Here is a 23737-nt window from a genome sequence, read left to right on the forward strand (position 1 = left end):
TATGGTTAGGTTGTCATTGTGCAACTTATGAACTTTGCCATGGTCGTACTGCATAGAAATGCCAAGTAGAAGATTGAATGGATCGTAAAATTTCTTTTTTCTGAAACTAAAACCGAAGAAAAAATAATAAATTCATCCTCTTTTCTATATGCCTTTTTTTCTTCAGAATCAAATGGATACATTGTGCCACCAAAGCCAAATTTCCTGTTTTCTACTATTTCCCTCCATTTCTCTATGAATCAAAGAGGCCCTACCATCTGGTGACTACGCAAATGAGGGTACACGTAGCTGAGAAAACGATCGCTTGCGCATATGTCTTTTTAGTTGACTGGGAATTCATTTTTCAAGTTCGCACATTCCCCGCAAAACAGAACGTAATACATAATATTCTAAAAACGTGCTCACCCATGTTGTAACAATTTGTCCATTTAGTAGTATATAAAAAAGCTTGTTCTCATAGCTTGAGAACATGCGATATCAACATTGGAATTTTGAAGCAACCGTAACTTGTTGCACGTTCCTTTCTCCTTCCCCGGACAATTTTCTCCCCATGCTACTTACCTTTCCACGCCCCAAAAGGCGAAACCCTCCCAAAACTGCAACTTGGCGACGTGGACATGCCTTCGGCAGCAGCTAGCGGAACACAACAAAAATACGTACGCCGTGGTTTCTAGCGGTGGAAATTATGAAGATATACATACATGTATATAAAATATCCTACACGTTTTAATCAAGAGGCTGAGGCTGGAGATCGACGTGTAGGGCGGCTCGTGCTTGACTTGCTACGCCAAAGCGGAAGCCCCGTGGAGAAGGCGGGCGGGCGTGGCCGTGGTCAGTCAACGGAGCGATCGATGCAAGCAAGCTGCTGCCGGTGCTGCCGCATATCACTCTCGAGAAGTCATCAGAGGCGCCAACCCAACGAACCTGTCCGGTCGCTCCCCCCTCGCTATATCCCTCTTCCCTCTTCGTCCTCCGTACTGTGACTTGTTGCTCCATTTGGATCAACCGGAGCTCTTCAGCGCCTGGGTAGCTGAGCGGATAAGCTGCACCGGCCATGGGAAACTTTTGTGTGTGCATGGGCGGCTCCGCCAAGTGCGCCAGCGCCTCCACTCCCTTCCAATCAAGTAAGCCGCTCGCCGCCGTCCTCGATCTCTTTGTTTCTTGATTTCTTGTCGCGAGAGAGATCATCGATCAAGGGAGGGAATTAATCATGTGGATGTGTGGATTGTGTTTCGTTCAGAGGTGAACCCGAGGAGCAGCACCTCCAACTCCAACTCGAAGGCGTCGCGCCGGAGCAGCTCCGGCCCGGACAAGCCGCCGCAGCCGGCGGAGGCGCCGACGGCGGCGGGGGAGGCGCAGGCGGTGCCGCCGGCGTCGCTCAAGTCGTTCAGCATGGCGGACCTGCGGGCGGCCACCAAGAACTTCGGCTCCGCGTCCTACCTCGGGGAGGGCGGGTTCGGGTGCGTGTACAAGGGGTGGATCGACGAGACCACGCTCGCCCCCGCCAGGCCCGGCGCCACCAACGCCATGATGGTGGCCATCAAGAAGCTCAAGAAGGAGAGCTTCCAGGGCCACAGGGAGTGGCTCACCGAGGTCACCTACCTCGGCGACCTCCACCACGACAACCTCGTCAAGCTCGTCGGCTACTGCTCCGACTCCGACAGCAACAAGCTGCTGGTCTACGAGTACATGCCCCGCGGCAGCCTCGAGAACCACCTGTTCCGGCGGGGCAGCCAGCCGCCGCTGCCGTGGTCCACGCGCTTGTCCGTCGCCGTCGACGTCGCCCGCGGCCTCGCCTTCCTCCACTCCCGCGACGTCATCTTCCGGGACCTCAAGTCCTCCAACGTGCTGCTCGGCCCCGACCACCGCGCCAAGCTCTCCGACTTCGGCCTCGCCCGGGCCGGCCCCACCGGCGGCAAGACCCACGTCTCCACCCGCGTCGTCGGCACGCGCGGGTACGCCGCGCCGGAGTACGTCGCCACGGGCCACCTCTCGGCCAAGAGCGACGTCTACGGCTTCGGGGTGGTGCTCCTGGAGCTCATGACCGGGCGGCGCGCGCTCGACGAGGCCCGCGGGGTGGCGTCGGAGCTGCTGGTGGACTGGGCGATGCCGATGCTGCAGGGGGAGCGGCGCAAGGTGATACGGGTCATGGACACCAGGCTCGGCGGGCAGTACCCCAAGAGGCAGGCGCAGGACATGGCCGCGCTCGCGCTCCGCTGCCTCCAGAACGACCCTAAGAGCCGCCCCTCCATGGCCGACGACGTCCTACCCTCCCTCGAGCTCCTGCTGCAGCCAAGCGCCGCCAAGTCCTTCTCCTCCTCCTCGACGACGACGACGTCGAGATCGCCGGCCGCGTCGGCGGCGCTGGTGCACAGAGGCCACCGTCGAAACAAAGCCTAGCTAGCTAGCTAGGAGACTCGGTTCATTTAATTACTGTGTTCAATTAGTGTGTTCGTCTGTGCAGTAGAATAGAATTTGTAGATTGGAAATTGGACATCTTTTCTCTCTCTCGTTTCAGCCGTTTGGAATATTGGAAGCATGAGCGTACGTACATTTGGGTACGGGTCAAGATTTTCTTTCCTCCCTTCTGTTGGGAATTTTTTTTGTCAAGTTATTAGGAGTTTATTAGAAGTAGCTCCGGACTGCACAGAGATTGGACGGCGACCATCCATTGTCTCAGTGTAGCCGTGTACACATCACTGGCTTGCAAATTGCATAATTTTCGCCATGCTGGCAGCATCAACGTTTTCAGGTTAACTGACCAGTGAACACTTCCTAGCCCCATATGGCCATATCCAAAAGAATTATGTACATACATGAATATGAATGTCGATGCAGTAAACAAAAAGTTCATCTTGTGGTGCGCAAGAGGGTCCGGACTGCCGTTCGCTTTGCCAAACGAGGGCTTCCCCATAACGAGCGCTACATCCTTTGCTCTGTCGTGCTGAAGATACTGACCACACGCCTGCTAGCCGGATGCTCAATCTCTAACATCAGACGGAGCAAATCGCTCGGCTGGGGCCGGGGCGATCTCCCTCGCCATTGACGCACCTCTCTCGGATCGGTAGTCCTCGGCTAGAACCGGCATCCTAGTCGTCGAGAAAAACAAGCTGAATGACATGATCATCCTAGTTGCTTGGTCCATCTGGAAAGAACACAACGTTAGAGTGTTTGAGAATAGGTTCAACTAGCTCATTCTTGTTATAGACCTTGTAAAGTGTGGTGCTATTTACCTAGTACACGGTTGGGGCTAAATGTCCCGAGTCGCTGGTCCACTAGGGTTTGTGTTTGCTTGCACTTGTGGGGGTGTTGTTTGTTGTTGGGTTGTAGCCCTTGTACCCCTCAGACTTTGCACTTTTGTTTTCTCTTTTTCTGTTATGATCACATGCAACTCGCCTACATGATTCGACAAAAGTTCATCTTATATTTGAAAGAAGTCCCCGCATATAGAAATGAATATTCATATTTTTTTTAGAAAGTCCGTCCGTTTTAGAAGATCTGTTTATGCATGTTACTCGCTCCGTTCCAAAATATAAGTCTTTTTAGAGATTCCACTACGGACTACATACGGATGTATATAGACATACTTTAGAGTGTAGATTCACTCATTTTGCTCCGTATATAGTCCGTAGTGGAATCTCTAAAAAGACTTATATTTAGGAACGTAGGGAGTATAATATATATTAATGGAATTTTGAAGGTTTACACTAACCCCCACCCACCCAGTGGCGTATCTTGCCGGTGTGATATGGCAGACCAGAATTTTTGAGAATTTTTTTCCCATGTAATAACTATCTGATTTTCAAGGTCCATTCAAGCCAATTAAAATATACCTCATTTCTTTTAAAGTGTGCACATCCTCGATTTTATTTCTGGGTCCGCCACTGCACCCACCCACACATAAAGAATACAACAAAGCAAAATAGAAGACATGAAAAAAAGAAGGTAACCACCATGTTACCGGGCCGACCCACCAACGGAAACATTTCAGGCGGCGTGTGGCCGACGTTCTCTCTCAAGAAAAAAGGATTCCCTAAAAAAAGGTTTTTCGCAAAAGAAAAAGGGAAAAAGGATTATAGTTCTCGAAAAAAGGTGGATGCCTCCCTTAGGCAAAGGAAAACCATTGAAATCAACCGGCTGATCAATGGCACGCACCAGCCGCCTTCCAGTCCAACCACATGTCCATGGGGGACTACGTTGTCCTTCCTTGCGCGCCTCCACCCTAACTATAAACCCTAAAAAATTTGATGCCGTAAGCAACTTGCTAGTCGGATGCTCAATCTCTAACATCATATGGAGCAAATTGTTCGGCTGGGCCGGTCTCCCTCGCCATTAATACACCTCTCTCGAAAGTGTAGTCCTTGGCTAGAATTGGCATCCTAGTCGTCAGGAAAACAAGTTGAACAATATGGTCGTCCTAGTCGCTTGGTCCATTTGGAAAGAACACAATGTTAGAGTATTTTGATTCCGAGGCTTCTTCCCTGCTTCACCGGTTTGGGTTCTGTTGTCGCTCAGAATCATTCCAGATTTGTGTGCATTCGTGATGGTCCAGATGCAGCGACGTCTCCTTCTTTGGGATGCTGGTCCTTTAACGTCGACTTGATGACTTCCCGTCCAGCGACTTACCGTCAAGCAGTTCATACATGCTTGGTTTGGCTCCGGTTGCGGAGCGAGACTGTACTGGCGGCGTGCCATCAGCCCATCCTGGAGGTGGTGTTCGTGTTGTTCCCCTTAATCCTTGTTGTTCTTTCCTTCTTGTCAGGGGTACTATTGTAATGCTGGATTATTAATTGTGAGCTTCCAACTCTTTCCGCAAAAAAAAAAAACCCAAAAAAGTATATAGGGGGAAAAGAGGGCAAACCCTATTTGTCGCCTTATGCGCTAGTTATAGACGTTTTCCCACACAGGCGCACACCCCCTCTTCGAGTTGGGCCGGCCCATTAACCTTTTTTCCGCTTTGAACCAAAAAAAGGTGCACATGCAGGTTTCAAACTTGTGATCTCTATGTTCAGACTTCGGAGAGAAGCAAGCTAACCGCCAGGACATCAAATCACTCATGCATAGAAACTTCCCTTTTTGTATTTATACTTTCACCAGTTTCTCGGAAGCCCCGGTTTTGCAAAGCTTCTAGCTGGGGTTACTTTTCTTTTTTCGTTGCGGTTTTTTTCCTGGACCGGTTTTTATGTGGTTTTTTCTTTTCTTTAATCTTTTTCCTTGTTCGTTACTTATTTTTTCTAAGCGCACAAACTATTTTAAATTTGATGATTTTTTTTAAATCAATGAACTTTTTTTTTAAATTCGATGAACTTTCTTTCCAAATGGATGAACTTTTCTTCAATTTTTGTGAACTTTTTTTATCAAATTCGATAAACTTTTAAAAATCCTTGAATTTTTCTGAAATTTGTAAAAAAATGAAATCATGATTTTTTTTTCAATTTTATGATATGTTCAATTATTTTTATCATGTTTTCCAAATTTAACGGTTGACCGGTCAACTGGTCAACCGCGATCAGTCTAGATGCGATTGAGCGATTTTCTACATGGGCCGGCCCATGATCGTGCGCGTGTGAGCGCCAGTATCGGAACCGGCGCTTATAACGCTGATTAGGAGATCCCAAAAAAAAGGTAATCACCACGTTACCGAGCCGACCCACCAGCGGGAACGTCTCAGGCGGCGCGTTGCTGACTTTCTTCTCTCAATAAAAAGTTAAAAAAAATCACAAAAAAGGATTCTCTTGGTTCTCAAAAAACAAAAAAGGATTCTATCTCTAAAAAAAGATATATCGTTAAAAAGGATTAGAATTTAAAATTTGCTATTTCACCCCTTGCCTGGTGCGTCGCTTGTGTAGTTGTCATGCATTTCACGCCCTGTTTGTTTGGGCCCATTATATGAGTGGAACAGACGAGCCAACCGTTGTTTTATGACCTCTGTTTTTGTTCCATTTTTGGACTAGTAACTAGGCATGGCATTTTTTTTGTCTCCAGTTTCATGTGCATCCTCCACCCACAAGTCACAACTCGGCTCGATGTTTCTTTGGTTTTGCAACTGGATCCGACTTTTTTTGCTGTTAGAGTGATTCCATTAAACAACTTCAATTCACTATTCTGCGAAGAGTTCTGTTTGTTACTTTTTCTAAGTTATTTGGTCGAACTTCCTGTATTTTTCAAAATTAAGTGTACCTTTCCAACATTCTTGTTTTTCTCCGAAGGGCGACAAAAACCATGTCACTTAGTGTTGAATCATAGATGGGCTTTCGGCCCATATGAACAATGATTCCTGGTTAATCTTGAGGCCCGTGTATGAGATGGCAGGTGTGGGAAGTTTAGTCCCACCTTGCTAGTTGAGGAGAGTTGACACCCCTTTATAAGGGCTGCTCTATCACTTGCCATTGGGAACTTGGGAAGAGGAGTGGTACACGCGCGCTCCTCCTCCTCCTCCGCCGCCCGCCTCGTCCCGACGCGCGCGCGCGCCGTGGGTTGCGGGAATGAGATGAATGGCTTCAAAATAATGGCTTCGAGAGCTTTTGATGGATTTGCCGGTGGTTGATAAACCAGTGCCGGCTATCTTTCTTATGAACTTTCTTTCCAAAAGAATGGTTTCGAGAGCTTTTGATGAATTTGCCGGTGGTTGATAAACCAGTGCCGACTGTCCTTATGATCCGTGACAATCAAACGGTGATTGCCATGGCTAAGAGTTCAAAGGACAACATGAAATCCACAAAGCACATAAGAAGAAGATTGAAATCTGTCAGAAAATCAAGAACCTCCGGAGTGATAGCGTTGGATTATATCCAGACGGCTAAGAATCTGGCAGACCCTTTTACAAAAGGGCTATCACGGATTGTGATAGAAAATGCATCGAGGGAGATGGGTATGAGACCCACGTAAGTTGCCATGGGGTTAACCCAACCTATGTGATCGGAGATCCCGTGAATTAGGACCTGGGAAAACAATCCAACGGTCAACTGAGGAGAGTATCCTTTATAAACTCACTCCGTTGGAGATGTAGTAATACTCTCAATTCTGTAAGGCAGGCTGACTTTTGTCTTAATGTGTTCCAAAGCTTGTGTAAGCAAGATGCTAACCTACAGAGCATTCTTTGGAGGAACACACCTATGTGAGCCCGAATGCTAGTCACAGTCTATGAGATTGGGTAATCTCTAGTAAGCTCATGAGAAGGTACGGAGGGACTAATAAGCTCCACCCATGGGGTTTAGCCTTCGTCAGCCACGTATCAGCTGACAATAGGCGAAACTTCTGCACGCCAAACTGACAATTCAAGGCATAGTCCATTGTTCAGTTGTGAAGAAGTCTAATCATGTTGCTCTAGGTGGAAGTTCAACTTAACAGTCTCCACTGAAATTTCTGATATATCAAACATTGTTTGGAACAGTTGACAAACTTATGTGCCTCGAGATCTGCTGGGGGATTGTTGAATCATAGATGGGCTTTAGGCCCATATGAACAATGATTCCTGGTTATTCTTGAGGCCCATGTATGAGATGGCAGGTGGTGGGAAGTTTAGTCCCACCTTGCTAGTTGAGGAGAGTTGAGACCCCTTTATAAGGGCTGCTCTACCACTTGCCATTGGGAGCTTGGGAAGAGGAGTGGTACACGCACGCTCCTCCTCCTCTGCCGCCCGCCTCGCCACGCCTCGCCTCGTCCCGACGCGCGCGCGCCGCGGGTTGCGGGAATGAGCCGAGCCTTCGCGGGAACGACGACTCCCTTGCCGGGAGTGTGACGACTTGGTCGTGGGCCTCCGCCCAGGCCCACGACTTCCTGCCCAACGACCTATATAAGAAGGCTCTGCCGAGTGGAGTGACCTAGTTCGGCTCACTCACTCCCTCTCACGTGACCTAGCCGTCATCTACTGTTCCTCACTCTGTGCTGCCTCCGGCGACCCCATCCCGACGTCCGCGTGCACGGCTGGTCGGGAGAGCAGGTGCCTCCGGAACCCTGTCGTTCGAGATCCTGCCCGGGAGAACGGCAATAAGGTTTTTGGGGAGCGTCTCGACATGACTGCTCCCGATCCGTCCCCATCTCCGTTCGCCTCTGCTTCCACTACTTCCCCTGCATCGACACCATGGCCGACGATGCTGCCGCCAAGAAGAAGGCCACGAACGACGCCGAGGCTGCTGCCGCCGCCGCCGCGTTGGCCTGGCCAACTGGAGGGTATGATCTGTTCATCCCTCGTTTACTCATACTTGTACTAGCCGTATATGTGCTGCTCATAGATGGTTCACTTCTATGTTCTGTACGTGCTAGTATGCTTAGGTATCGCTATGAGATGCATACCTTTTATGCCATGCTTACTGTATACTCGTGGATTAGTCTAATCGGGAAAGTGCTAATATTTCCAACAATCCAAAAACCTTATTTTAGGCACTTTTCGATTCAAGGCTTTGCTGCTACTCTGAACCCGGAAAAGTTTACCGGGACGCATTTTAAGCATTGGCAGACTAGGACCACCTTGTGGCTCACAGCGATGAAAGTGTTCTGGGTTGGTGGTGTGTCCCTCACAGAAACGATTGCTCCTGAACAGGAGAAGGTGTTTAGGGAGGCAAGCACAATCTTTCTGGGAGCAGTTCTGAGTGTGACTGGAGACAAGTTGGTTGACGCCTATATTCATATGGGGGTTGCCAAAAACTTGTGGGATGTGCTCGAAGTCAAATTCGGCACAACTGATGCTGGCAGTGAGCTGTATGCCATGGAGCAGTTCCATGATTACAGGATGGTTGATAACCGTTCTGTATTGGACCAGGCTCATGAGATACAGTGCATTGCTAAGGAGCTGGAGCTCTTGAAGTGTGAGTTACCGGACAAGTTTGTCGCGGGTTGCATTATTGCAAAACTCCCTCCTAGTTGGAGGAACTTTGCTACTTCTCTCAAGCACTCGAGACGTGAATTCTCTGTTGAGGATGTCATCGGTCATCTCAGTGTTGAGCAGAACTCGAGAGTAAAGGACTCATGATACGTCCATTTTGCATCATGCTTTTATATCGATATTTATTGCATTATGGGCTGTTATTACACGTTATGTCACAATACTTATGCCTATTCTCTCTTATTTTACAAGGTTTACATGAAGAGGGAGAATGCCGGCAGCTGGAATTCTGGGCTGGAAAAGGAGCAAATATTAGAGACCTATTCTGCACAGCTCCAAAAGTCCTGAAACTTCACGGAAGTTATTTTTGGAATTAATAAAAAATACTGGCGAAACAATCCACCAGAGGGGGCCCACACCCTGGCCACGAGGGTGGGGGGCGCGCCCCCTACCTCGTGGGCCCCCTGGCAGGCCTCCGGTGCCCATCTTCTGCTATATGAAGTCTTTCGTCCGAGAAAAAATCATAAGCAAGCTTTCGGGAAGAAACTCCGCCGCCACGAGGCGGAACCAATCTAGGGCTCCGGCAGAGCTGTTCTGCCGGGGAAACTTCCCTCCGGGAGGGGGAAATCGTCGCCATCATCATCACCAACGATCCTCTCATCGGGAGGGGGCCAATCTTCATCAACATCTTCACCAGCACCATCTCCTCTCAAACCCTAGTTCATCTCTTGTATCCAATCTTTGTCCCAAAGCCTCAGATTGGTACCTGTGGGTTGCTAGTAGTGTTGATTACTCCTTGTAGTTGATGCTAGTTGGTTTATTTGGTGGAAGATCATACATTCAGATCTATTATGCATATTAATACCCCTCTGATTATGAACATGAATATGATTTGTGAGTAGTTACGTTTGTTCTTGAGGACATGGGAGAAGTCTTGCTATAAGTAGTCATGTGAATTTGGTATTCGTTCGATATTTTGATGAGATGTATGTTGTCTTTCTTCTAGTGGTGTTATGTGAACGTCGACTACATGACACTTCACCATTATTTGGGCCTATAGGAAGGCATTGGGAAGTAATAAGTAGATGATGGGTTGCTAGAGTGACAGAAGCTTAAACCCTAGTTTATGAGTTGCTTCGTAAGGGGCTGATTTGGATCCATATGTTTCATGCTATGGTTAGGTTTACCTTAATACTTCTCTTGTAGTTGCGGATGCTTGCAATAGGGGTTAATCATAAGTGGGATGCTTGTCCAAGAAAGGGCAGCACCCAAGCACCGGTCCACCCACATACTAAATTATCAAAGTAACGAACGCGGATCATATGAGCGTGATGAAAACTAGCTTGACGATAATTCCCATGTGTCCTCGGGAGCGCTTTTCTCTATATAAGAGTTTGTACAGGCTTGTCCTTTGCTACAAAAAGGATTGGGCCATCTTGCTGCACCTTATTTACTTTCATTATTTGTTACCCGTTACAAATTACCTTATCACAAAACTATCTGTTACCGATAATTTCAGTGCTTGCAGAGAATACCTTGCTGAAAACCGCTTATCATTTCCTTCTGCTCCTCGTTGGGTTCGACACTCTTACTTATCGAAAGGACTATGATAGATCCCCTATACTTGTCGGTCATCAAGACTCTTTTCTGGCGCCGTTTCCGGGGAGTGAAGCGCCTTTGGTAGGTGGAATTTGGTAAGGAAAAATTTATATAGTGTGCTGAAATTTACTGTCACTTGTTACTATGGAACATAATCCTTTGAGGGGCTTGTTCGGGGTATCTTCACCCCGACCAGTAGAGCCGAGGGTTCCTACTCAACCTACTGAATCTACTGAAAATTTTTACTTTGAAATTCCTTCGGGTATGATAGAGAAACTGCTAGCTAATCCTTTTGCAGGAGATGGAACATTGCATCCCGATTTACACCTAATCTATGTGGATGTAGTTTGTGGATTATTTAAGCTTGAAGGTATGCCCGATGATGTTATCAAGAAGAAGGTCTTCCCTTTATCTTTGAAGGGAGAGGCATTGACATGGTATAGGCTATGTGATGATATGGGATCATGGAACTACAAACGATTGAAATTAGAATTTCATCAGAAGTTTTATCCTATTGAAAGTGCGTTATATCGACTAGAGGGGGGGTGAATAGGCGATTTTTATGAATTCTTCACTGAGGAATTTGCGGGTGAGGAAATTCCTTAGCGAAGAACTACTTGCAGCGGAATAAGTACTCAAGAGTAAGCATAGCAGAACATAGGCATGGTCATCATGATGAAATGAAGACAAACACAGAGTACAGAAAGCGTAAACACAGGATAGCACAGGATGAAGACAAACAGACTGAAGAAATTGAACTGAGGAAATTGAGAAAGTCTTCAGTCAAAGTCTTCAAACACAGATATGACAAGCACACAACACAGTAATGAGGAAATGAAAGAGTTGAGGAAATAGAACCAGTAGGCTTGGTGAAGACAATGATTTGGTAGACCAGTTCCAACTGCTGTCTCAGTTGTACATCTGGTTGGAGCGGCTAGGTATTTAAACCTGAGGACACACAGTCCCGGACACACAGTCCTCACCGTATTCTCCTTGAGCTAAGGTCACACAGACCTCGCCCAATCACTCGTGGTAAGTCTTCAGGTGACTTCCGAACCTTCACAAACTCGGTCACTCGGCGATCCACAATTCCTCTTGGATGCTCTAGACCATGACGCCTAACCGTCTGGAAGAAGCACAGTCTTCAAAGGTAACAAGCGTCGGATCCACGCAGGATCAATCTCTCCAGTGATGCTCAATCACTTTGGGTTTGTAGGTGTTTCAGTTTGGGTTTTCCTCACTTGATGATTTTCGCTCAAAGTCCTCGGAGGATGGGATGCTCTCAAATGACAAGTGTTAGTTTCTCTTGGAGCAGCCAACCAGCTAGTGGTTGTAGGGGGCGGCTATTTATGGCCTAGGGAGCAGCCCGACATGATAAGACATAAATGCCCTTCAATGATATGATCGTTAGGTGAGTAGATATTTTGGGACAACTGGCGCATACCACAGCAACGGTCGGAAATTTAAGGCTCAAATTCCTCAGGGCTATCATGTTCCTCACTGTGTAGGCAATCCGCACTGGCGAATTCCTAACTCCTCAGTCAGGACAAATTCCTCAGCGACCAGAAGAACTTCGTCTCTGTCACTGAAGAAATTGACTGAACTGTATGAGATTTCCAATGGCTTCACTTGAAGGGATTGGTAGGTGTAGGATTTTGAGTTGAGCATCACATGGAAATTTTTCCTTAGTATTTCCTCGACCCCCTTTAACAGTACGGTGTTTCCTATGACTCAAGAAAGAGAAAATGAAACTACGAAAACAAAAGTCTTCACGCTTCATGTTCCTCAAATGAATACCAAGTCTTCAAGGTCACACCAATTTCTTCACTTTCAAAGTCTTCAGAAAGTCTTCAGAAATCCAAAGTCTTCAGTCGAAGAACTTCATTTTTAGGGGTCGACTTTCTCTGTAAATATCAAACTCCTCATAGACTTATAGACCTGTGTACACTCATAAACACATTAGTTCCTTAACCTATAAGTCTTCAATACACCAAAATCACTAAGGGGCACTAGATGCACTTACAATCTCCCCCTTTTTGGTGATTGATGACAAGATAGGTTAAGTTTTCAACGGGGAAAAACATATGGGGTGTAAATACTGACATTGAGGAATTTGATTACAAGATATAGAAGAACTCCCCCTGAAGAAGTGCATAGTGAGGAATTTGCTTTTGAAGCAATGCACACTTGAAGAGTTGAATCATGGAGATATCCCCCTATATCTTGTAATTCATACACGCATTTGACATATAATATGAAGAATTTGAAATGCATGATGAAATATGGTGACTGATGTAATTCAGCATGCGTGCATTAACATTAGCGAGGAATAAGCATGCACAAAATCATAGCAAAAGTATCAGGCCACCATAGAGTTTAAGTTTACAACTCGATCCAGCAAATTCATCAAAAGAACGAGAGTTGTAACTTAGCAAAAAAACGCCCATATATGATAGACCCGCTTGAAGACTAACTCAAATTTCTCGCCCTTTGTCATCGAATGACCAAAAGGATCGAAAATGAGGACTAACACCCCTGAAGAATATCAAGTTGATGAAGGAGCGCCAGCGTTGTTGGGGTCGTTTGTCGTAGTAGGGCCTGCTGCAGTGTCGTCCAAGTCTTGATGCTCATCGGTGTCGCGCGATGAAGAATATGAGCTGGCTACCAATGAAGGAACTTTGGCCTTCTTGTATTTCTTCGGTGGAGGATCAGACCAGTCAAACTCTTCCTTGAGACCCATGTTCTTCAGTTCTTCTTCACCATATACATGTGACAGAATAGCCCAGGTGCGATCGAAGACTTCATGGAGGTAGTAATGGTTTTTCTTCACTGCATTATGTGTAGCAGTCATGTTGTGAAGAATTGAACCAAACTGATGCTTAACCCATTTATGGTTTCGATCCACCTTCTGGTGAAGACTTAGCAGAAGTTCACGGTCAGTCATCACACGAGGAGCAGTAGCTTGAGGATTTGGCTTGGAGGCATGGGCAGCAGAATCATGAGTGGCAGAGTCATCATTGGTGGAATAAGATGCAGCCTTGCGAAATTGACCATCCAGACGAATGCCTTCATCTATAACAGCTGGAGCCTTGCCCTTTTCATCAGCTGAGGAATAAGTCCGCTTGAGGACTTCAATCGGGGGCAAGTAGCTGAGGTGATTCTGAAAATCAGCTTTGTTGTTGAGTGAAGACCTTGTCCTGAGGAATCTCATAATCCAAGGTGCATAAGGCTTCAACTCAAACGGAGAAAGTGCAACATTTGCCAGAGTCCTCATGAAGAAATCATGATAATTGACAGGAATGCCATGAATGATGTTGAATACCAGATTCTTCATGATGCCAACAATTTCCTCATCAGATGAGTCGTGGCCTTTGATTGGACTCATAGTCTTCGTCAGAATGCGATAGACTGTCCTCGGTACATACTGCAATTCCTTCACGAGGAATTTTGTCCTTGAGGCTTGACCGGGCTTCAATGGCTTCATCAGCACTTGCATATAGTGATCAGTAAGCTCAGGCTCTTGGTACATGCAACGATCTCCTTCAGGTGGAGGACTGATGGGCAGGGTGTGAAGTAATTCAGTGGCCGGTGCTTTATAGTGAGTATTTTCGGTCATCCAGTCCAAAACCCAGGAGTTCACATCGTCAGCATCTCCTGTGATGTGCAAAGTTGCGTAGAATTGAAGAATGAGTTCTTCATTCCAATCAACTATGTGTGTGCAAAAGTTGAGGAGGCCTGTGTCATGAAGCACACTGAGGACAGGTGAGAAACACGGCAGTGATTCCATGTCTACATGAGGAATATGCTCGTGGTCGAAGACTTTGTCCTTGTTGAAGAGCAGTGAAGAATAGAAGTTGGCCTGGCTGGCGGTCCAGAAGCGCTTCCTTCCAAGACGAGCAGAATCGTAGGGATTGTAGTCAGTGAAGAACACGTGCTCGCCGAAGAAATCATCTGCCTTGAAGTTCTGCTTCTTTGAGAATGGATCCTTTGGCTTGGGCTGAGGAGTGTCAGTCAATTGCATTATCACCTCAGGAATCGCAATCTCAGGTTCTTCAGGCTGAGGAATTTCAGCTTCTACTCCAGTGACAGCCTGGGTCTTCAATTCTTCATTTATATTTTCTTCAGCACTAGTGGCTGGAATTTCTTCATGGACAGACGGTGTGGCATGAGCTTCATCAGATCCCATTTGAAATGTTACTGGGGACTGAGGAATTTGTTGTAATGGTGTAAAGAGTGGAGAGTTGGGGTGCTGACTTTCCCAAAAGTCATCATTCAGCACAGGTGTGGTACAGCCAATGTCCACATCTTCATCTTCCATTTCTTCAACGCCGGCCTCTTCAGCAGTAAATTGAGGCATAGGCGAGGAAACAGCTGGAGTTGAAGGGATTTCATCCACTTCAATTTCTTCATCCATCTGCTCTGACGTCGCAGTAGAAGGAGTTTCTTCATCAGATCCACTAGGGATCACGTATTCTTCATCAAAAGGGACGATTTCCTTTGATGGCATGGTGGAAACAGGAACAACATCAATTGAATTCACAAACGAGCTGGTCAAAGACTTCATCTTCTTCGGAGCTGAAGAATCTGATGAAGTTGATGCCTTCCTTTTCTTCACTGCTGCACGCTCTGTAGCCTTGGTCTTCTTTGCATCTGATGCAGATGGAAGAATTGGAGTTGGGGTAGGTGCAGGAGGAGCAGAGGAATTTGGTTGAGTTTCTTCAGGCACAACTGATGCAGTTGCCCTAACCTCTTCATTTTCTTCAGGCGCACCACTAGTGGATGCCCTGGCAATTTCATCAGCGGCTGGAATGCAGTCATCAGCCTGGAACTCACATTTTCTTCAGCAGCCTGAATGTCATCAGCGGTGCTGGCATGTTCTTCAGTCAGCTGAGCAGATGCTTCAGCCTGAGGAATTTCTGGTTGCGATGGAGCTGCAACCTTTGAAGTGAATTTCTCAGTCAGTTTTACAAACCTGACCTTGGCTCCTTGCCAATCAGCATAGTAAGCATTGAAATCATTGCTGAGGACTTTGATTTCATACTGGATCTTCACAAGTTCATCAGTTGTCATAGTGACAACGTTGTTCTTCAGGAATTTTTCCTTCCTGTACTGCGCTTTCTTGATCTGCCTGGCCTTCTCAAATTTCCATTTCTCTTCTTGGATGAAGGCAGTCAGCATATGACTTTGGCCACGAGTCAGCTTGAAATCAGGCATAGGAGTGTTTGGGTCCTTGTGCCAGAGATCAATGTAGTCGAGGATCAACTTTGGATCCAAAAGCAGTGGCACATTTGTGCCCTTGGCTCTAGCGGCCCTGACTTGCCTATCTCTGATGATTTCAGCAAGTTCATCATCATCAGCTTCGTCTTCTTCAGACGGCACTTGGAAGGCGGCCTGCTTCTTGTGAGGACTTGGGCGAGAACCTCGTCCAGCAGTGGTCTTTGTCTTCAGCAGAGAAGGTCCCGTTGAAGAATTTGGTGCAGCTGAGGAACTAGCAGAAGCTCCTGAGGCAATAGAGATGCATGTAGTCCTTTGGCATGTGGCAAGATGCACAGGTGCTGAGGACTTGGTTGGAGCAGTTGAGGACTTTGGAGGTGGAGGAGCAGCGCGAGGTATTGGCCGTGAGGGCTTTGAGGATTCTGGCCGTGAGGGCATAGCTGAGGAACTTGGCCTTCAGGACATTGATGGCGAAGCACTTGGCTTGTGCGCAGGCTTCTTTGCCATTGATTTCTTCGTCTTAACAGAGGCCTTAGTGGCAGCAGCAGTAGCAGAGTCTTCGTTGAATTTCCTCACTGCTTCTCTGGCTTGTCTAGCCAACTTGGCCTGGCACTTGGCCCATTCATCAGGATAATCGTCACCACGCTTGAGGCTGGTGAGATCAGCTATTTGGCCAGGTGCCAATGGAGGTCTTGGGCATGGAGGATTGAGTGCGAATTTCTTCATGTATTTAGGAGTAACATATCTGTACTCCCTCCACTCCCTTGCCCATCTCCTCTCTATCCTCTGTATGCGCACCTTGCGCTGATTCTTGTCCTCCTTACCAAACTTGGCCTCATCAGGAGTGCAATAGTTTTTGTATATATCATCAGGGATCTCAAAGGCAGTGTTGACTTCAGGCCTCTTTCCTCCTTTCTGTGGCTTCTTACCGTTAGCCATTTTCTTCAGCTGAGGAATTTGAACAATGGAATTCTCTGAAGAAGTATGCAACTTTTCTTCGAGGAACGCTGCAAATGAGTTAAGTTGATGAGAACCTAGTGATTCAGCAGCGGACATGAGTACCTGTGAACAGAGTATAGTTGCGAGGAATTTGGAGAGGTCATATGCGTTCTCAGAAGGTTTTGTAAAAAGAACAAGTTTAAGGAATTTGACCAGATGAGTCTTGAAGAATTTCACTAAGCGTTGTTTGTCTTAGGTTCCAGAGTTGTATAGATCGAAGATCCACACCATTGAGGAATCTTGAAGAAAAATTATTGCTTAGAGAAATGAATCAAGAACAAATGACATGTGAGGTGTTTAGTGTGTGAAGAATTTGAAAAAACCAACTTGAAGAATTAGCTATAAGTGAATGCTGTAGAGGACATAAACTCATATATATAGATATAACCAATGAAGAAAAAGACGGAAACAGTGAAGATTTTGCAAAGTTGAAGAACATGAACAACTGAGAATTTCAAACTGACGAAAAACTCAAATTGAAGATTTTCAACTTTTGGTGGTGCGTGACCCACCGTATAAGAATGATGATTTCAGACACCGCGTACAATTGTCGTAGGGTTCTGAGAATCAAATTCTTCGTTAATTTCTTCACACTTAGAGTGTTATTCTTCATTGATTGAAGAAAAACGTTTCTTCATGTGTTGCACATCTAAGTCATCAATTTTGCATAAGTGTTAGGATGAGTGTCCTTTTCAAAAAACATTCGAAGAATATGCTTCACAGCCTTATGGTGTGATTCCTTCGGTGTAGCTTGAAATCGGGCACACATGCAAACACTAAGCATTATATCTGGCCTAGATGCACATAAGTACAGTAAAGAACCAATCATGGAGCGGTATACCTTATGATCGAGGTCAATACCATTTTCATCAGTGCACAGATGGCCATTTGCGGGCATAGGAATTTTGACGCCTTTGCAATCTTGCATGCCGAATTTTCTCAGTACATCCTTGAGGTATTTCTCCTGAGATACGAATATGCCATTGCGTTGTTGACAAATTTGAAGACCTAAGAAGAATTTCAATTCTCCCATCATAGACATTTGATATTCTTCACTCATCATATAGGCAAATTCATGACTATAACGTTGGTCAGTACAGCCAAAGATAATATCATCAACATATATTTGGCACACAAACAGTTCACCATCATAAGACTTAGTGAAAAGAGTAGGGTCGAGTGAACCGGGTTTGAAGCCTTTCTTCATGAGGAATTCCTTCAAAGTATCATACCACGCCCGAGGGGCCTGCTTGATGCCATAGAGGGCCTTATTGAGTCTGAAGACTTTGTCAGGATGCTTTGGATCTTCAAAACCTGGGGGTTGAGCAACATATACTTCTTCCTCAAGCTTACCATTGAGGAATGCACTTTTCACATCCATTTGATATAAAGTGATATCATGATGGTTAGCATAAGAAAGTAATATGCGAATAGCCTCAAGCCTAGCAACAGGTGCAAAAGTTTCATCGAAATCAATTCCTTCAACCTGTGTGTAGCCTTGAGCTACAAGCCGTGCCTTATTCCTCACCACAAGGCCATTTTCATCTTGCTTGTTGCGGTAGATCCACTTTGTGCCAATGATATTGTGCTTGCGAGGATCTGGACGTTTGACCAATTCCCAGACGTTGTTGAGCTCGAATTGATGTAATTCTTCTTGCATGGCCTGAATCCACTCTGGCTCCAGAAATGCTTCATCTACCTTAGTGAGCTCTGTGATAGAGACAAAAGCATAGTGCCCACAAAAGTTAGATAAATGTGAAGCTTTTGAGCGTGTGAGAGGACCTGGTGCTTCAATGTCATCGATGATCTTTTCAACTTGCACTTCTTTTGCAACGCGAGGATGAGCTGGTTGTCGTCGAGGAATTTGATCAACATTTTCTTCAGCACCATTTTCTTCAGTATTTTCTTCAGGTGCATTAGCTCGACGTTCTTCATGTTCTGGAATGAATTCTTCAGCAGATTGTTCAGTAGGAATGACATCCTCAGTAGCCTTGAACTTGATAGTTTTCTCAGGTGCTGGTTCATCTATCATAGAAGGTAGGTGCTCTCTTTGCGAGCCATTAGTTTCATCGAACCGCACATCTACAGTTTCAACAACCTTGTGAAGAACATTGTTGAAGACTCTGTAGGTGTGCGACTCCTTTCCGTAACCAAGCATAAAACCTTCATGTGCTTTCGGTGCAAATTTAGCATTGTGATGAGGATTTCTAATCCAACATTTAGCACCAAAGACTTTGAAATAACTCGCATTGGGTTTCTTGTCAGTGAGGAGTTCATAGGCAGTCTTCTTGAAGAATTTGTGAAGATATACTCTATTGATGATGTGGCACGCAGTATAAATTGCCTCAATCCAGAAGTGTCGAGGCGTCTTGTACTCATCAAGCATAGTGCGAGCCATCTCAGCAAGAGTCCTGTTCTTGCGCTCCACGACGCCATTTTGCTGAGGAGTATAAGGAGCAGATAACTCATGAGTAATACCAAGTTCATCAAGATAGTCATCAAGACCAGAATTCTTGAACTCAGTTCCATTGTCACTTCTGATGTGCTTGAACTTCACACCAAAGTTGGTTGAAGCCCTCGAGGAAAATCGTTTGAATAATTCCTGCACTTCATGTTTGTAAGTAACAATGTGTACCCATGTGTAACGAGAGTAATCATCAACAATAACAAAGCCATAGAGAGATGCATCATTTGTGACTGCTGAGTAATGATTAGGACCAAAGGGGTCCATGTGAAGCAATTCGACTGGTCGAGTAGTAGTCATGATAGTCTTCGCTGGATGCTTAGCCTTTGTCATCTTCCCAGCTTCACAGGCTCCGCATAAGTGATCCTTGAGGAATTTGACATTTACAATGCCAATGACTTGCTTCTTCTTTGCAAGCGTGTGCAAATTCCTCATGCCTGCATGACCAAGTCATCGATGCCATAGCCAGCCTTGTGAAGCTTTTGCAAGTAGGCACACGGCTGGTTGTGGTCCTGTAGAGAAATCAACAATATACAAGTCTCCTCTCCTAAAGCCTTCGAAGACTTTGGAATTGTCAGCTTCCATAACCACAACACAACGATACTTGCCAAAGACAACAACCATATCAAGATTCACAAAGCATTGAGACAGACATGAGGTTGTATCCTAAGGACTCGACAAGCATGACTTTGTCCATGTGTCGATCCTTTGTGATCGCAACCTTACCTAGACCCAACACCTAACTTTTGCCTTTGTCAGCGAAGATGATATGCTTCAGATGAGATGGTGATAAGGGAGCATCCATCAATAGATTCTTGTCACCAGTCATGTGATTTGTACATCCACTATCGAGGACCCACTCAGTGGCTTTGGGTTGATCATCCTGCAGATGAATTAGTGCAGCTTACGAACTCATATACTTCATCAGTGAAGAATATGGCATCAATTCATCAGATCAATTTCATCAAGTAATAGAACAGATAAAGCAGTATGAGGACGTGAGAAATGAAAGTTCATTTCTTCATGATTAGCATGCGTCCTTTCAGGCATTTTTCAGGTCTCCAGCAAATTCTTCAGACGTTTACGCACGTCTGGAGACCTGACCCTGCAGAAAAGATTAGTTCTTTTTCTTCACCATCCACATCTGAAGGGGTGGCAAAGAGTTCATCACTTTGCGAGCTCCATACGAGAAAGGTGGCATAGAAGCCAATCCATTTCGTTTCACATAAGAGGAGTTAGGGTAAGCATATGAATAAGCGAAGAAATTCTTCGAGGACTTATGAACATAATGATAAGAAGAATAATGCTCATATTCATAGCCCTTAGCTCTTCCCTGCGAAACAGAGTTGTTAGCACGATGATAATCATATGAGGACTTTGATCCTTTTGAGGAATATGATCCACGTGAGGAATTCGGTCCGTATGAGGACTTGGATCCATATGAAGAATTTGATCTGGGGTTCTTATTCTTCACAGGTGGTGTCATGAGGACATTCACCTGAAGACTTTCAAGGCACCTTTTGGGAACCCAGGTTTTCTTCATAGGGGAACCGTTCCTGCAGTTAGTGCCAACATATCTAGCAAATACTTCACCATTCTGATTTTTGAACAGTTTATAGTTGGAGTCAAATGACTCATCGGAAGAATGAGAAGATTCACATGTAAAGCCAGATAAATTGGATGGATCAACTGGAGGTCCCTTTGCAGCAATCCATGAGGTTTTGGGGTACTACCCAGGCTTCCAATATGTACCATCAGCATTGAGTTTCCTCTCAAAGGCAATACCCTCTTTCCTAGGGTTCCTGTTGAGGACCTACTTTTTAAGCACATCACAAAGAGTCTGATGCCCTTTGAGGCTTTTGTACATGCCTGTCATGTACAATTCCTTCAGCCCTGCATCTTCAGTGATACTAGAAATGTCCTCAGATGAGGAATTAGTGATAGCAGAGGCAGGTGAGGAATTTGTAACATTAGAAGCATTTGAACATTCAGGTGAAGAATTAGCAGATTCACGTTCAATGCATTTCAAACATGGAGGAACAAATTCTTCCCGAGAAGCGCTGATTTGTTGAGCAAGTAATGAATCGCGCTCCTTCTGAAGATCTTCATAACTCACTCTTAGCTTCTCAAGATCTTGCTTTCTTTGAATAAATTCATAAGAAAGCTTCTCATGATTAGATAAGAGAGTGTTATGTTGATCTTGAAGGGTGTCATACTTAGTATGAAGTCTCTGAAGACTTTCAGCCAAAGCTTTTGACTGATCCATTTCTTCACCCAACATATCATCGCTCCTATTTAGCATGTATTGAACTTCCAAAGCTCTTTGTTGTTTAGTGGCAAGGGAAGAAAGTTTGACATAGCTGGGTCCAAATTCATCACCATATTCATCATCACTGGACTCGGATAGGTAGCATTCAGTTACCTCAGCACTTTTTGCCATAAGGCATGATGAAGAGGATGATGATTCTGGTTCGAATGTCATCGCTTTGAGAGATTCCTTGAAGTCCTCAAACCAAGGATCATGACGGGTTGGATGACCTTCATAGACCTTAGAGAGACGGTCCAAGATAAGCTTCGCATGATCGAGATGCATGATGTTCCTGAACTGATTTTGAGACAGACAGGAGCAGATGACGTCCTTCGCCGTGAGGTTGAGAAGAGTGTACTTGCGAATGTCATCAGCTTCCGCCATCTTGCATAGATCGGTAAGACCAATCTCAGTGACGGTCCACAGTTCGCTGTTCATCGCCATAAGGCGCTTCTTCATCATGGCCTTCCACTTGGGATACTCGTGACCGTCAAAGATGGGGCATGACACGGTCTTCATTCCTGTGGTCGACATAACTAAAACTCCAGGCAGTTAAACCAAAATCACACAGAACAAGGGAGTACCTTGCTCTGATGCCGATTGAAAGTGCGTTATATCGACTAGAGGGGGGTGAATAGGCGATTTTTATGAATTCTTCACTGAGGAATTTGCGGGTGAGGAAATTCCTTAGCGAATAACTACTTGCAGCGGAATAAGTACTCAAGAGTAAGCATAGCAGAACATAGGCATGGTCATCATGATGAAATGAAGACAAACACAGAGTACAGAAAGCGTAAACACAGGATAGCACAGGATGAAGACAAACAGACTAAAGAAATTGAACTCTGGAAATTGAGAAAGTCTTCAGTCAAAGTCTTCAAACACACATATGACAAGCACACAACACAGTAATGAGGAAATGAAATAGTTGAGGAAATAGAATCAGTATGCTTGGTGAAGACAATGATTTGGTAGACCAGTTCCATCTGCTGTCTCAGTTGTACATCTGGTTGGAGCGGCTAGGTATTTAAACCTAAGGACACACAGTCCCGGACACACAGTCCTCACCGTATTCTCCTTGAGCTAAGGTCACACAGACCTCACCCAATCACTCGTGGCAAGTCTTCAGGTGAGTTCCGAACCTTCACAAACTCGGTCACTCGGTGATCCACAATTCCTCTTGGATGCTCTAGACCATGACGCCTAACCGTCGGGAAGAAGCACAGTCTTCAAAGGTAACAAGCGTCGGATCCACGCAGGATCAATCTCTTCAGTGATGCTCAATCACTTTAGGTTTGTAGGTGTTTGGGTTTGGGTTTTCCTCACTTGATGATTTTCGCTCAAAGTCCTCGGAGGATGGGATGCTCTCAAATGACAAGTGTCAGTTTCTCTCAGAGCAGCTAACCAGCTAGTGGTTGTAGGGGGCGGCTATTTATAGCCTAGGGAGCAGCCCGACATGATAAGACATAAATGCCCTTTAATGATATGACCGTTAGGTGGGTAGATATTTTGGGACAGCTGGCGCATAGCACAAGAACGGTCGGAAATTTGAGGCTCAAATTCCTTAGGGCTATCATGTTCCTCACTGTGTAGGCAATCCGCACTGGTGAATTCCTAACTCCTCAGTCAGGACAAATTCCTCAGCGACCAGAAGAACTTCGTCTCTGTCACTGAAGAAATTGACTGAAGTGTATCAGATTTCCAATGGCTTCACTCGAAGGCATTGGTAGGTGTAGGATTTTGAGTTGAGCATCACATGGAAATTTTTCCTTATTATTTCCTCGACCCCCTGTAACAGTACGGTGTTTCCTATGACTCAAGAAAGAGAAAATGAAACTACGAAAACAAAAGTCTTCACGCTTCATGTTCCTCAGATGAATACCAAGTCTTCAAGGTCACACCAATTTCTTCACTTTCAAAGTCTTCAGAAATCCAAAGTCTTCAGTCGAAGAACTTCATTTTTAGCGGTCGACTTTCTCTGTAAATATCAAACTCCTCATAGACTTATAGACCTGTGTACACTCATAAACACATTAGTTCCTTAACCTATAAGTCTTCAATACACCAAAATCACTAAGGGGCACTAGATGCACTTACACCTATGCATCTTGTTCATCGTGATCGTAATTATATATATAGTTTTTGGCCTCGCGAAGGAGAAAGCATCGCTCAAGCTTGGGGGAGGCTTAAGTCAATGTTATATTCATGCCCCAATCATGAGCTCTCAAGAGAAATGATTATTCAAATTTTTTATGCTCGGCTCTCTCTCAATAATCGCTCCATGCTCGATACTTCTTGTACTGGCTCTTTTATGATGAAGACTATTGAA

The 23737-nt window shown here is 45.4% G+C and overlaps 1 protein-coding gene across 1 annotated transcript; it reads left to right on the forward strand.

Moving 5' to 3' along the window:
* The first annotated feature begins 747 nt into the window (after positions 1 to 747).
* Positions 748 to 2610, forward strand: LOC123051505 (probable serine/threonine-protein kinase PBL18). Its single transcript, XM_044474396.1, has 2 exons — positions 748 to 1124; positions 1241 to 2610. The coding sequence occupies exons 1-2, from the start codon at positions 1055 to 1057 to the stop codon at positions 2398 to 2400; spliced, it is 1230 nt and encodes a 409-aa protein (XP_044330331.1). The 5' UTR covers positions 748 to 1054; the 3' UTR covers positions 2401 to 2610.
* Positions 2611 to 23737: the final 21127 nt, after the last annotated feature.

Source organism: Triticum aestivum, chromosome 2D (genome assembly GCF_018294505.1).
Source record: "Triticum aestivum cultivar Chinese Spring chromosome 2D, IWGSC CS RefSeq v2.1, whole genome shotgun sequence".
Classification (NCBI taxonomy): domain Eukaryota; kingdom Viridiplantae; phylum Streptophyta; class Magnoliopsida; order Poales; family Poaceae; genus Triticum; species Triticum aestivum.

Bases quoted from the DNA above. Each gene is read 5' to 3' on its own strand.
- LOC123051505 (XM_044474396.1), top strand. From the start codon at position 1,055: ATGGGAAACTTTTGTGTGTGCATGGGCGGCTCCGCCAAGTGCGCCAGC. The intron at 1,125-1,240 runs GTAAGCCGCTCG...TGTTTCGTTCAG, and splicing joins CTCCACTCCCTTCCAATCAA to AGGTGAACCCGAGGAGCAGC.